Source organism: Mycena indigotica, assembly GCF_014461135.1.
Source record: "Mycena indigotica strain 171206Taipei chromosome Unknown Mind.scaff0008, whole genome shotgun sequence".
Classification (NCBI taxonomy): Eukaryota; Fungi; Basidiomycota; class Agaricomycetes; order Agaricales; family Mycenaceae; genus Mycena; species Mycena indigotica.
The window spans coordinates 4,589,610-4,601,194 of record NW_023503007.1 but is presented as its reverse complement, the minus strand read 5'-3'; the positions used below and the strand labels follow the sequence as shown (position 1 = coordinate 4,601,194).

Here is an 11,585-nt window from a genome sequence, read left to right as displayed (position 1 = left end):
GGCTTGGGCAGCATCACAGGCAAGGTCCCAGGATGACCGTTGGGAGGGTGTTAACAGATCGGTCATTGTGCAGACAAGATGGAGGGCCGGACCGGAAACGCCATCAGAATCAGACCAGAATCAGACGCGTCTCCGAGGGGCCAAAAGGGGGGGTTTCCCTGACACAAGCTTCATAAGTAATTTTGCTTAGTATCACAGACCAGAATTGACTACATAACACTAGGGGCTTTCTCACAATATATTATAGGCTCTGGTTTGGTTATCTTCCCTTTCAAAACTACTTTCAGAGCCCAATAGGCCCCTCAGTGAACAGCATATTGAATCTGTGGTCCAGAGTCAGGTATGAAATGAGGATAAGCATTTGCTGCACCTGGTAGGATCATATTTCTTGTAAGTAGATTTAAGCAGCTCAAACTCTCCATAAGTCTTGTAGACATTCTGGCCCTTATCACACTCATTGATGACTGAATATCAAAGGTCAAAAGGAAGTTTTAAAAGGGGGGGTTCACATACACAGGGGTAGACCAGGTGAAGGTGGCACTCTGGTAACATAAATGTAAGCCACATGCACATAGAGAGAGATAGATCAAGCTAATGCTTACTGCTTAATATAGAGATTCATACCATCTTGCACAAATTGGGGAATATCAGTGATTCCAGCATCAAATTGCTCACTCCTTTGCACATTGAGGTAGGGGCCCTTTAAGCTGGGTGAAACCATTACATTCCCACCCTTTGCATGGCCTGCCGCAATCTGGGTTGTAAGGATTGGGGTCAGAACAAAGGAGGTTGTATTCATCCCAGACTGAGTCCCATTGTGCAGGAAGGTGCTGCTAAAGTTCTGGAAGTGTGATAAAGCATCAAGCACAAGGTTGTCTTGAGGAACAACAGCAGAAGCACTGAAGTGCTGTACAAAGCCTCGATTCGAACTGACAAAGTCAGGTGGGTCTTGTGCAGGAAGAATTTGGGTCCAGCTAAGTGGGGATAATTCCTTTGTAATTGCAGGAACAGTGAGGAAATCCCCAAAGATTGACTGTGGGAGAGCGGTGCCATGATAGAAGAGGAAGAGAACACAGACTTGTTGAGCAACACCATTGATAAGTGTAGTGGTGATAGTAAAGAGCAATGCTGATTATTATAAGAGCAGGAAATTAAACCTGATTATTGGATGAGTTACCTGCTTTGGAATCTGTTGTCTCCCTTGTGTATTTTGCTGTTGCTTTGGACAATGTGGCTGCATAGGAGGAGTTATACTAAGTAGAGCATCAAGTTCCCATCTTTTGTTATACCAAGGAAACATTACAATAATATGTCCCCCAAAAAAGGGAGTCTCATTGGCTGTCCCTACATCGACCGCCCGAACGGTGTATTTGGTGACAATTCCGAACCGATTTGCCCCACCCTTCAGTACCTTGAATAGATCGGAATATTTGTTACTTGCTGTTGCGGTGACAAGTGTTCCATCGACAAGGACCACATCGAGTGACAGAAAGTTGTCGGCTGCGTATCCCTGAGAAGGACTCAGGAAAGAAATCCCACCACCAAGAAGCAACCCGGTGCCGACGTCGCTAGTCATTATTAATGCCCGGAGCTTAGAGTGATTTGATGGTAGTTCTCACCCGACACGTCCTCCAACGACGGCGACGCCGAATTGAGAAAGTGCAGCGGTTGCGTTTCCCCAGTGAATTCCAGGCTCAAAAGTGACGGAGTGGGACGGCGCGTCATACGACAGACTCTGCATATGTGAGAACATGATCAGAATCCCATCCTGGACGCTAAACACCAATACAATCAGACATGGGTTTGCGAAGGTATGATGACACACTTATTCCATCCTTTCATCCCCGTATGCGAGCCGGCCTGCACAGCGTAGTGCACCTTGGCCTTGAAGATCGCTTTCATGGCGGTCTGAACATGAGACGCTTGGCGCGGGAACACGATGCACGCCGGCTTGAACAGTGTGTTTTGGACATTCCATGCATTATTGACGGTGAAGTTGTATTCTGGTCCCGAAGACGTTTGGACAATGGGGGATCCCAAGGACTTGTTTATCGAGGCACACGCTTCGACGGCGTTCCCGGGGTGGGCGACAGTCGGGTCCGCCGTTGTGAGGAGGAGTCCGGAAAGGATGAAGATGGAGAGTGTAAGGAAGGCCATGGGAGACAGGACCGTGGTTCGCAGTCCCTCTGCCCTGCTATTTATATGCTGGCGGCAATTTCGTCTGTGAGCATCACTGCCAATACAATGAAATCAATGAAATTAAGGGACGGCGCGAAAAATGGGGTTTCGACATACATCTGTTGAGTTCCGATTCATTCTCGATGCGACGGGAATTACGGTAGATAACTCATCGCATGCACAAAGAGACATGTGGGTGGGTGGAGACGAGGACAGTGGACCTAATCAGGGAATGCATAACGCGTCGAATGCCGGGCATGCACTTGTGGCGATGGGACTCCCGTGGTAGAAGCGGAGTTATCAGGTAGGGTTGAGGCTAGATAGTTCCAAGAGCATGTGAGCCCCGCGTGTAGCAGGTGGAAGAAGGTGAGAGGGTGACGTGGCAGTCACATCGAGTCACGAAATTATGATGGCCGACAGGAAAGCATCAATTATTTCTTTTTCCAGAATTAGTGCCCTCGCTCGGGAGGGGCTAGTAGGTACTGCGCCTTGTATATAAAAGGCTAGCATTTTGTTGATGTATGGGGTAGCGAACCCCAGTCTCGCCCGCCGGATGACGTCAGTCACCGGACCGCCATCACCGACGCTCCGCGTCGGGATTGTTCTATGACATTCCACTGACTCATTGAGCTAGAAATTACTAGAAGAACTAGAGTAGTATATAAATACTGTGTGGAATAAACATTGGTCTTTCCTCTCTTTCTTCAACACATTTCAATTTTTCTCACCCACAAATAAAACAAAAATAAAAAGGAGGGTACACGAGAATGGTGGGAGTGGGACTCGTGCCAGTCCCACTCCCACCCAATCCTATCAAAGTGGAACTCAGAGCCGGTCACTCTGATCGTGTCCAAGGCCCTCTGATGCAAGATCAGCGGTGGGACTTAGCCGGCGTCGCGCAGCGAGCCTCCGCGGTGAGCGGCAGCCCGCGGCAGCGTGGGGTCCGGGGCGAAGCCTTGGTCGGGGTCCGGGGTGGAAAACCCCGGCCGTCGCGGCCGGCGCCGCAATCTCGTGAAAATACCCTTGATTAAGCCTGTAAAATCAGGGAAAAAAATAAGAAAAGCTCTGTGCAGCAGGCCACGCGGTGAGCGGATGCCCCCGGCAGGGTGGGTCCAGGGCAAGGCCCTGGTCGGGGTCCGGGGTGGAAGACCCCGGCCGCCGCGGCCGGCGCCGCAACCCGTTGATGGAAGACAACAATATTGGTGGGACTAGTGTTGTCCAGGGCCGGGCCTAAGCCCTCAAGCCCTGCCCGGCCCGGCCCTCCCAGGCCCGGCCTAGGGCTGGGCTTGGGTAGGGCCTGTCAGGGCCCAGGGCCGGGGCTTGACTGTGGTGAAGCCCTCGGCCCTAGGGCTAAGCCCTGCCAGGCCCTGATGGCCGGCAGAGTGACCCGGAGTCACAAAATGTGACGAATGTGATGCTCAGAAGCTTCCAGTTCCATCACAATCTAGTGATGGCTGTGATGGCTAACCATTTTCATTGATATGGTACTGTAAACAAGCTGTAATAGTGAATATGTACTCAAAATAAAGTCAATGTGACTGATCTAGTGATTTAGCATCAGTCACATGTCCTCTTTTGGTTGCCAAGTACTACTCAAACAGCTCACTGACCAGGACAGGGCCTAAGCCTCAGGCCCTGGGCAGGGCAGGGCAGGGCAGGGCCTGGGGCCAGGGCTTGACTCAGAGTCAAGCCCCAGCCCTGGAAAGCCCGGCCCTAAGTGGGGCTTGGCAGGGCAGCCCGGCCCTAGACAACACTAGGTGGGACTGTCAAAGCGACGAGTCCCACTTGATGGATTCAGTCCCACCAAAAGGGCTATAAGCGCTGTCAAATGGCTTCGGAGTGGGACTGGCATGAGTCCCACTCCCACCAAACTCGTATATACTCAATAAAAAGGGATAAAACAACATGTATCAAATGGAAATCACTTAATTATTAGATTCACATCTGTTTCAAGAGAGACCCCAGAGTATCTAGCGCAGAATCTACAAACGAAATTTGATTCATTTTACTTATATCATACAGTGTGCTCGCCCACGCCCTCCGAGTCTCTCCTCCTACCCCTCCAACGCCCGGGTGCTCCGTCTCAAGCCAAACACTGTGAATAATCTGCCATGGTGTGTCAGCGCCGTCTCCACCGCACATACAATCAAAACGACTCACAGGCATTCGAGTACTTGCACGTCGAGCCGCTCGCGCAGCTGGTACACCCCGTCCAACCCATCCCGCCACACTGCCCATAGAGTGCGGACGTGCACCCAGTCGGCCCGCCGCCGGGCGTGCTCACGCTCGTTGACCCCACACTCGTCGTTTTGCTGACCGTGGTCGTGCCGCTTCCAGTTCCTGTCCCGGGGCCTGATCCGGTTATGGTGCACACGCTGGTTCCCGACGCCGTAGCGCATGGTTCAGCGTTGCCAGCAGCGTAGTTGGCGAGCCGGGCCGCAACCTCGTATGCGGCAAGCTTAGGGTTGCCGTTCCCGTCGAACAGCGTCGCAGCGGCGGAGGTTCCGCGCCAAGAAAGGTCGTCTCGCGGGTCCCAGTTGATAAACTCATTGCAGTTCGCTGCGTAGAGACAAGCCTGTGATCAACCGTCAGATATCGATGGATTTGGTGGAAATTACATACATCAAGGTAGTCGCCCCAGATGGCAGCTTGGTAGCGCAGATTGGCTTGATTGTTTGAGTTGAGCGAGATGTCCAACTCGGTGATCATCGACTCGACGCCGAGCGCCGCAAGGGTCGAGAAAGTCGTCGCGAGCGCGGACTTGGTGTAGAAACCGCCGGTGCTCGCCGTCAGATGCGACTGGAAGCCTACGGCAAGACGGTTGAACGGGATAGCCGTGTTGTTTTGGATGTTCTGAATCAGTGAGATGATGCAGGCGGTCTTTGCGTCTTGTCCGCCGGTGCTGCGCGGGGGTAAGTCGGGCCGCCAAGTGCGCAATATTAGACGAAAACGTACTTATACTCATTGATCGCCAGCCGCGTACTGCTTCCCGCATATGTGAAGGCCGTTTTGAACGCAGCGTATATGAAACTGAGGTCCGTGACAAGCGCCGTACTCGAGCCGTCGCTTGTTACAGTCGGCCAGACCTTCTTGTTTTGCACACACTGCAGCGGAGTCATTCCGTTACTGACGCCATCACCGACGACTTCATTCACGACATCCCAGGAAGTAATGCTTGCGCCCATGCCCTGGATTTCTTGCTGCACGTGCTGCGGGATGATGGTGTTTACGACCTGCGACGCGGAGAACGACCCGGGCAGCCAAGACTGTGTCCCTACATGAGAAGTCGGTTTGCAAAGATGGTAACACACACCGGAGTTTGGGAGTGCCAGAAGGTGTTATGCCCCCGGAAAGTGTCACCGTTCGTCGTCGCGAAGCTCTGGCACGCCAAACACTCTGTGAGCGAACTCGTCCCCTGGCTCGGCTCTGTTGCGTCCCATTTACATCTAATTAGACAGCCCGCTTAGTGGAATTGCGCAGATCAAACGTGGAAGCGCACCCATTCTCGGAGACGACGTGCTTGTAGAAGGTGGAGAAGACACTAGTGAACCACGACTGGTTCGCGTCGTATGTGTCGTACGTTGAGCCGAAGTGGAATGTTTGGCCTTTGCGCGTGGATACTGCCTGGAGCGTCGAAACGAGATTGAGGGTCCCTGAAGTAGGGTATCCGTTGTCCGTTAACAGGGACACGGCTGGCTGCGCCAGGGCGGGGGCGAGCGTCACTGCAAGGGCAACGAAGGAAGTAAGAAGGCGCGGCATGCCGGGAACAGTGGGTCGGCGGTGGCTTGGCGACTTGGCAGCGCCGTCCCAAGTCTTTTATCCGGCCTCCCTGCGCTATTTTGGAGCCCGAGCATTTCCCGCTGAGGTGAAGCCAGCGCACAAGCCAACCGCGGTGGACCCGAGGTTTAAGAGCCCTAGGGTGTATATAAGGTCTCAGAGGAGGTGATGGAGCGCACGCCGCGACAGCAGCTGACCTGGGAAATAACCCAGCAGTTGCGCCGATCGTCAGAAGGCGGAGGTACTCAACTATAAATACGAGTGGTGTCCTATTAATACGCATGGGCCGGTATTCTTGAACTGGCCAGCAAGAGGCCAGTTCTGCCGATTGACAACATGATCTAGTAGGCTCAATAGCTCGGTGCCGCTTTGCAGAAAGCGGTGACGTGGCGCCGGGGACCCGTCCGATGGAGGCACCTATGCGAGGGATGTTGAAGGGGGGGGGGAGGTTAACTCCACTTGCTGGATGCACCCTGCTCCATCCGGAGCTGTTAGTCGAGTGCCATGGATGAGAAAAAGATGCCCTCACGGTCGTGACAGGGACGTGACGGCATCATGATGTGCCCGGCCACGCGGCTGATTAATTGATCTGACACGCATCTCCTAACTTCTCCACCAACCGCCACGAGCTTACACTTAGACACAGAGGATTTGAATTCCCTGCGCCATCCCTAGCGATATAGCTGGACCTAAGTGTCCACCCTTACACTGGCGCCCCACACACCCTGTTTTCGCTCACTTTCTAGGGGGCAGCCTGGCCATATGTAGCGCCGTGCCCTTCCGGATTGAGGTGCCACCACGCGACTATCGCGACAAGTCGACGAGCGGTCGGCGCGGCGTACGCCCAATCACTACTCACCAATCACATGTGGGGATCTACGCCCCTAAAATGCACCACTCGCGTGCATCGCTAGCGCATAGTCGGATATCCCTCTTTCGGCGGGGTTTACTGGCATAGTACCGGCATTTCTGTGGGGACAGGGAACTCCGGCCCCTGGTACGCGTTAGCGGAGGGCCAGCGCAATTATAATACCCCTCGCATCTCCAGATCATGTGGTTCTAGGCCAGCCGATAGGTACACACGGGCACTCAGGAGGAACAGACTTTCCATCAGCGATCGCCCGGCAACTTTGCTTGCTTTATATATTATAACGCGTGTGGTTCCTGCTTCCCTTGTCCACACCCCCTTCCTCGACTCGACTCGGAGCCGCCGCCCGTCAATAACTTGTCCGATGTACGAGACAACGCTCAAGACGGCAACGGGGAAGATCACATTTAGCTATGTCATCTCGACCCCAACGCAGACGGCCGTGAAGAAAATCCCCAAGAGCGAGCGAGGGGCCCCGACAATCGTCTTCCTTCACCCAGTCTACATTGGGAAGGTCATCTACCACCGTGCGCCGCGCTACCCTTCTCTCATCTCCCTAATAATATCAACCTAGCCCAATTTTCCGACCGCCAGCTCCGCCGGTTCAACCTCGTGGCCCTCGATCTGCGCTGCCACGCCAAAACATCCGGCCGTGCTGGGCCTGGATATGGGCGTGAGGTAGCTGCGCGTGACGTTGCGCAGTTCATGGCCTCGCTCGACATTGCCCAGTACCATATCTTCGGTATGTCGATGGGGGGCTGCATTGGAATCCAGACGGCAATTCTCTTCCCCGCCAACGTCAAGTCCGTCTTCGTTGTCTCCAGCCTGCCATTGACGGAGCCAGAAGACGTTGCGGCGGGTCGGCAGGAGATCTACGACTGCTGGGAGGAAGGCGCGAAGAACAACGGAGGCAAGGGCGATTTAAAGGCGGCAGACAGCGCGATGCGCGATGCGTTTACTGGAGCTGCACAGTTGAGCGTGAACGGAGAGCAGAACGATATGTTTGATGCGTGCGTTTCTTTAAAATCCTTCTCTCTTTGGTCTTAATCAGAACACAGAATCCTCGCGCGCTCGATTGAACTGCTGGGCGACAAGTGGTCCCGCGAGCGCCTTGAAGACTGGCAAGTCTGCACCGTCGACTTCTTCACGCTCCGGAAGGCCTATACCATCGAGGCCCTCAGCAAGATCCAGTGCCCAATCCGTCTCGTGCGTCTTCCACTCTCATTCTCCTCTTGATACCCACCTTCCACAGCTCCACTGCGGGGCAGACATCGCCTACCCGCTCGAGACCACTGAGGAGGTCGCAAACCGGCTGCGCATCGCCGGCGTGCGTGACGTCTCTGTGCAGCAAATCGCCGGCGCGCCCCACTTTGGCGCCGTCACGCACCCGCGCGAAATCAACGCGCTTTTCCACGCGTTCATCCTCTCCATCGTCCCGCCAACCAGCGTGCCCCCGATGCCCGCGCGCGACCGCATCCAGTCGCCGTGGCTCAACGACCTCAAGAAGTGTGGGCTGGACCCGGACAGCGAGAGCGAGGAGGAGGAGTAGTGTCTATACCCAGGGTTTCGTTTTTATGTGTACTATGGGAGAAGTTGATGGCATAGAAAAGACCTACGTAACTTAGAACTAAGAGCTGGCTCTGGCTCAACGAGCACGCTGAAACGGCTGTACCCTGATGGGGTCTCCAGATACCCATTGTTTTAAATTTGGTCTTCAGTGGAAAAAAAGGAAACGCGAGAGGAATCTTAGGGCTGTAGACCGTACCGTATACGGCTACGGCCGTGTACGGTACGGCGGCTGACGGGTCCGGGACGGGGACATGAGATTGGCTCGGGGGTATCAGAGTCAGAGCGAAGTCCGACTTGGGAAAATAGCTCATGTAGCAATCTATTATTTATGAATTAACTCCAATCATTGAGTTCTTCTTTGTGAGAATTTCAAATTGCATAAAAACTATCGATGAATGTTCTAAAATGATATATAAATCAACTCATTTCATTTTGGCAGTAATTTTCAAAAGGAATCAATGGTAGTTACCCTGATTGCTTGGAGAAATCTAGATACTATGATATGGTGAGTATATACAAAAAGAGTAGAAGTAGGATTGGCCTGATAGGACTCAGTCCTGTGAGCATAGGTGTCAGGGGAACCTCCCCTTCGGCCTGCTGATTCCGACCCTGATTCCGGTCCGATTCCGATTCTGGTGATTGCATCACCCTGATGCGCCCCACCCTGGAGATCCGCCTGGCACCTGGCTTGCGACATGGTGCAGGCATACTGCTCGGAGCAACAATCACACTTGGCATGTCAAGAGCACAGTATATAGTTCAGCTACCTAGCAGGCAGACCCTTGGAGTTTCTTCTCTCTCTTTGGATCCTCCCCTGCTAGGTCAGCCTCATTTGCATTTGCTTCCCATTATTCACTCTTTGGATCCTTCCCTGCCAGGACCCTGATTTCGGGCCTCCGGGGTTGCCCTTACAGCAGAAGAAACTCTCTATATGGGATTAACCAGACAAGATTGCCAGGTTTGGTGCTGACTCAGGCTCGGAGTATGAGTCTGTCCCGCCCTTCGGCGTCCGTAAATCGTTTCACTTGTTTGTATGATGAATCAACTCCCTTGCCCTACAACGAGCCCGCAACGAAAGACGCACCCCCTGCCCCCTCCGAAGCCCCCGTTCGGATTTGCCGACCTGGGAGAAAAAAGCTACCTGGCAGTTATACCATCTCCATCCTCTCTGGAGACGTTATGATCTACCTTGACAACATCCTTATCACGCATTCGGACCTCCGTAAGCACCGCGAGATCATCAGGGAGGTCCTTTGGCGACTCCGAATGCACAAGTTGTACCTTTGCAAGGAGAAGTGCGACTTCGAGAAATCGTCAATCGAGTACCTGGGGGTTATCATCTCTCACAACCACGTTGAAATGGATCCCGTTAAAGTCGCTGGAGTAGGGTGCTGTAAGTTGATCTGGTTTACAAACCAGTTAGAAACATGTTTTTAAAAACAGTGTTAGTTTCTAATTCCTGGGGGTGGGGGGTGTTTGTAAACAGCCATGTGTGACATTATATCACATCAGTCACACAATCAACACTACCAAATATGGTAATTTCCTTCTGGATAGTAGATACCTAGTTGCTGAGATGGAAAATACTCTTGCTATCAAGAGGTAGTCTAATGATAGGGTGGTACCAGACTATAGAAGTAGTAGTACTAGATAATTATTATAGACACTAAAGTATATTAAGTAATCCCCCCCCCCTTGTTTCAAAAACTGTTTATAAACACCCCTGTTTTTAAAAACTATTAGAAACACCTGTAAGTATTGGCTGGGGAATTACTTACAGCACCCTACGCTGGAGTCTCCGCTTGGCATCCGCCCGAAAATAAAAAGGACGTCCAGCAGTTCCTGGGTTTTGCTAACTTCTACCGCAGGTTCATTCGGGATTTCTCGGCCCTTGCACAGCCTCTCTTTGCGCTCACCAAACGATTTACGGACGCGAACAAGGGCACACCAGTCACTCGTCGCAGGGGGACAAAATCCTCTGCCGGACAGCTCATATAGCTGTATCTTTGCAAAAGATGAGGGCTGAGCTGCAAGGCTGTAATGCAAAAGATGAGGGCAAGTGCCCAAAGAAAAACTTATAAACAATAAAATAATTATTTATAAGCCCTCTGGTGGGTTTTAATTGATGGGATCAGGGCATTTAGATAATATTACCTAATGTGGAACGATTTTTGATTGCCATCACTAGATCTAATGACCAGGTGATGCCACATCAGTCTTACCTAATCTCTGAATTTATTTCCTTATTTCTGCCACATAAGTCCAAAGTATTACCCTACGAGTATTCGGCCTGAAGAAAAGGTGATTTATATGACTATATCAATTTTTAGCTTAGTCATATCTTTCAATTCCATTGAGAAATTCAATAATTAAACCCTGTTTCACATCTTTTGCATTAGAGCCTTGCAGCTCAGCCCACATCGTTTGCAAAGAATGGGCTATATAGGGTGTGCCGGAACCTCCGAATGCACCTCTGCTAGGGCCGCAGTGTCAGACAACCGGGCGAGTAGTTCTCCCAGCATCTTGTCGCCGAGTTGCTGGATTACCTCGTCGAGGATGTCCACATGGCGGACGTCGGGCGGGGAGCGGGCAATCCCGGGCCAAGTGATTGGGGTCGCCGCGTCTGAAGTAGTGATCGTCACGGGTGGCGTGACCCGTGACGGGCCATGAGGACGGGCCTGCGCGGGTACGGGTGCGGGCCTGATGCCCCAAACCCGCTGGCCCCGTCCCTGGCCCGGCCAGCCCGATAGCCAGCCGGGTAGCCAGCTCTGGCCAAGCTCCGACGCTTCGAAACCATCAGCAACTGTAACCAACTTGGCTCGGATGGCCACGACGGCTGTTGCTGGGGGGTCGAAACCCGCAACAGCACTAGCCGACATCGTTCAGGTGGCCTCGGCATGGCCTTGGCGTGGCTGCTGTAGCCGGTGGACCGCTGAAACGCGGGCCACCCCGGATTTACCCACGGGTGGCCCGTGACGAACACTAATCTGAAGCAGGCTCGACAAGGGGCACCCCGAGCCCTAGTACGATCCAGCTCCATAGGGACGGGAGCCGGAGGTACCGAGACGGGGGCGCGGGCCGCGGGTGGCGCAGGTGCGGCCACCGGGCAGATGGGGAACGGAGTTGCCGAACGGGCGATAGGGAATGCGCCACGCAAAGCCCCCCGAAGGTGTCCGCGGGCTTGTCCCTTTGA

At 53.2% G+C, this 11,585-nt stretch overlaps 3 protein-coding genes across 3 annotated transcripts; 1 reads left to right on the top strand and 2 right to left on the bottom strand.

Annotated features, from left to right (window-relative positions):
- Positions 1-283: 283 nt before the first annotated feature.
- MIND_00984300 (FAD-binding domain-containing protein) lies at positions 284-2,157 on the bottom strand (the record flags this gene model as incomplete). The annotated part of the gene is made up of 8 exons (XM_037366452.1): positions 284-323; positions 371-464; positions 514-542; positions 603-1,128; positions 1,178-1,253; positions 1,304-1,568; positions 1,620-1,775; positions 1,826-2,157. The coding sequence occupies 8 exons, from the start codon at positions 2,155-2,157 to the stop codon at positions 284-286; spliced, it is 1,518 nt and encodes a 505-aa protein (XP_037217864.1).
- Positions 2,158-4,261: 2,104 nt separating this feature from the next.
- On the bottom strand, positions 4,262-5,937 carry MIND_00984200 (Beta-xylanase; the record flags this gene model as incomplete). The annotated part of the gene is made up of 6 exons (XM_037366451.1): positions 4,262-4,284; positions 4,339-4,753; positions 4,801-5,080; positions 5,134-5,444; positions 5,492-5,624; positions 5,678-5,937. The coding sequence occupies 6 exons, from the start codon at positions 5,935-5,937 to the stop codon at positions 4,262-4,264; spliced, it is 1,422 nt and encodes a 473-aa protein (XP_037217863.1).
- A 1,250-nt stretch (positions 5,938-7,187) lies between these two features.
- Positions 7,188-8,372, top strand: MIND_00984100 (AB hydrolase-1 domain-containing protein; the record flags this gene model as incomplete). The annotated part of the gene is made up of 4 exons (XM_037366450.1): positions 7,188-7,350; positions 7,398-7,833; positions 7,882-8,029; positions 8,076-8,372. The coding sequence occupies 4 exons, from the start codon at positions 7,188-7,190 to the stop codon at positions 8,370-8,372; spliced, it is 1,044 nt and encodes a 347-aa protein (XP_037217862.1).
- Positions 8,373-11,585: the final 3,213 nt, after the last annotated feature.